The 3,108-nt window shown below is 38.7% G+C and overlaps 1 protein-coding gene across 5 annotated transcripts in view; it reads right to left on the reverse strand.

Annotated features, from left to right (window-relative positions):
- Positions 1–2,975, reverse strand: part of ACBD6 (acyl-CoA binding domain containing 6) — a 341,903-nt gene extending 338,928 nt beyond the window's left edge. For all 5 annotated transcript variants that reach the window (XM_071207590.1, XM_058274820.1, XM_058274822.1 and 2 more), the window contains exon 1: positions 2,751–2,975. In XM_071207590.1, the coding sequence (XP_071063691.1) occupies positions 2,751–2,975 (225 nt within the window). The remainder of the gene's footprint in view (positions 1–2,750) is intronic.
- Positions 2,976–3,108: the final 133 nt, after the last annotated feature.

The raw sequence follows: 3,108 nt of genomic DNA on the forward strand, positions 1-3,108 counted from the left end.
AGTCAAAATGTTTGTTGCATAAAGAATGAATACATTAAACAGGTGTTCGACAAAATATCTATTTTCATGAAAGCTAAATGCCACAATCTAACCCAATTTACATCTTAGGGATCTTTTTGCTACCTGCTATTGCTTTTATACACTTGAATTTTGCTAAAATCAAACTGAACCCTTCACTCAGCCAGATGGGTCTACTCACTGCCTTAGGGATTTTTAGTTCTGTGTTTTACTCATGTCATTCCCCTCACCTGAAATTCCTTTTTTTCTCTCTCAGCTTTTCAAAATGCTACACTTTCCTCAAGTTCCACTCAAGGCTCAGATTCTAAGAACTCTTTCAAAAGTCTACAACGATCATACCCACCTCTGAATTCATAACAATTATCATCTCTATCATCTACTTAGCAATTAATCACATAATTCTCTAGGTGTTATTAAATTGTATGCTTTGCCAGAGGAAGAAAGGATGAGAGCGAAGCAGCTACATTTCTTGAACGATCACCAGAGAACCAAACACTTCACATACATGATCTCAAAAGAGCCACACAATAATAATACTGTGAGGTGTGCCACTGATAGCTGGAAAACGTGCCATTGATAGCCAGGAACTTCTGCTATCTTCTGGTATCAGCTGATACATTTTCAGGGTGGGTACCTGAAACAAAAATTTGCAATACCCTCCTCACAGAACATCTCGCATCACTAGTTTTTTGTTGTTTTATACTTCTTTTTCTTCTCAACTACCCCCCTTTTTCCCTCCCTATAAAAACCCTAGCTCTCATTTTTACTTTGAACTGTTCGGAGATGATTCCCCCAATTCCTTGCTTGGGCACCTGGAATAAATCACCTTCTCATTGAGAGACTTGTTTCTCCTATGTAGCGTGGGATTGGGCAGGCCCTTCTATCAGAAATAGTAGTACTTATAGTAACACTATTACAAACTCATTTTATAAATGAGGATAGAGAAGCTCAAGAGGATTTTCTCAGTTCACATAGCAGGAAGTAGTAGAGTCAGGATTTGAATCCAGGACTGCCTGGCTTCAAAGCCAATACTCCTTTACTATACAACTATGACATATATGCAATATAGAATCTGGGTTTTAGATCTGGCATCTCTAAAATCATGTAAACTATGTGTGTGTATATATATATATGAAGTAGAAATATCAAATGACATAAACTATACAAAATATATATTATCTGAAAAGCAGTTATCAGTAATTTTTTTATTCAGATACCAGCCAGGGTATCTGATATCTATTCTCCATTTCTTCCAATAGAAGTTTCAGCTAGACACATGGTCATCCCCCTAAATATGACATGTGTCCATGCAACTTATGCTTAGGTTCTGAGGATTGGATGTACGTAAGTTATACAACTACCTTCCTTAAAAAGAAAGGTAGTTTCTTACCCTTTCCCTTTGTCCAGGTTATAACACACGTTGACAACAGTGAGCCATTTCTGAACACGGAAACAGGAACTTAGGGCAGCACTTCTCAAACTTTTTGGCCTCATGATCCCTTGACATTCTTATAAATTGAGGACCCCAAAGGGCTGCTGTTTATATGGGTTTTCGCTATTACTATTTACCATATTAGAAATTAAAATGGAAACATAAAAAATGTGGATTATTTAAAACAATAAATGCTATATGTTATATGTTAACATAAATAACAAAATTTTATGGAAAATTATTATATATTCTAAAATAAAAACATTGTGAGAAGAGTAGCATTGTTTTACATTTTGTAAATCTCTTTTCTGTCTGGCTTAATATTAAATAGAAAGCAGTTGCATTCTCATATCCACTTCTGCATTTAATCAGTTGCAATATGTTGTTCTGGCTGAAGTACAGGAAGAAAATTCGACATCACGAAGATATATTAGAAAAAGGAGAATTTTAATAGCCTTTTCAGATAATTGTGAGTATCTCAATGTGTTTACATCTAGACTCCTCAAATATTTTGTACACCTCTTGAGAGCAAATATGATGCTTTTGCATCTCTGCATTCCCTGTAGGCACATCACCTAAGTTTTGTGCACATAAATCGAACAAACATTTATTGATTAATAAGTCAACTATTTTCCCTTCTGGTACCTAACCAATGACTCTCTGAATGATAAACATGTCTTATATGAATAATTAATTAATATCCATATTTCCAGGCAAAGTTCAGAACCTTAGACAGTGTCGGGAGTTACAATCTAGTTATAGTTCTGATTTATCTATATGACCATGGACAAACTACCTCTAAAATTTTTAGGATGATCTAACAGAAATCTTCAGCCAAAACAGATATTTAGCTTAAAAATCACAATAATAAAAGTAGAAATGCTTTATTTTGTATTGCATCACCCCATTTATTGCTATCATATTATTCTCTTGGATTACAAAGATTATTAACATTTACCCTGTTTACTTCCATATGACCCCTAGGGTAGAGTGAATGATAACCCTTATCATCCTCACTTTGTAAAGGCTGGAGACCAGTAGAAACGTATGTGCAAGGTTACTGCACAAGTCAGTGAAGACAAAAACTTTGGTTCAGTGTCCAGAGAAATAGCACTCCCAGGACAGCAGACAGGGTCTTCCCACATCCTGAATGATGCTAATCCCTAGCAGATGATTAAAAATAAAACTCACGCAAACTTCACTCCACCTAGCCATTAACCATGCACGTTTGCTATCAGTTTTTGGAGGTAAAAAAAGGCCCTTTGTCTTTCCTACATCCACCCCTTCCCTGCGACTTTACCTGCTTGTACCTGGCATACAGATACAGAAGCTGCTCCCTGCTGGCCACGTGAATCAGGCCTTGGAGGTGCACCGCAGCCTTCTCAAACAACTCTGTCAGGTTCCTTGACGCTTCGATCTCGGGGCTCTGGAGAGATTCTCCGACATCACCGGAGTCCTCCTCCGAACTCAGCTCCCCGCCGCTGTCGCCCGTGGTGGCTCCCGTGGACACGAATGACGAGGCCATGTCCCCTTACTCGGTCCGGTCTGTCCTCAAGCTAGAGTCAGGCTCAAGCTCACTTACTTCGCGCCCCCTCACGAACTCTGGCCCCCTCCCGCTCCCCGGGCGTGCAAGGCAGGCTGTGCTACAGGACCGTTCC

Source organism: Dasypus novemcinctus, chromosome 13, assembly GCF_030445035.2.
Source record: "Dasypus novemcinctus isolate mDasNov1 chromosome 13, mDasNov1.1.hap2, whole genome shotgun sequence".
In the NCBI taxonomy this organism is placed as follows: Eukaryota; Metazoa; Chordata; class Mammalia; order Cingulata; family Dasypodidae; genus Dasypus; species Dasypus novemcinctus.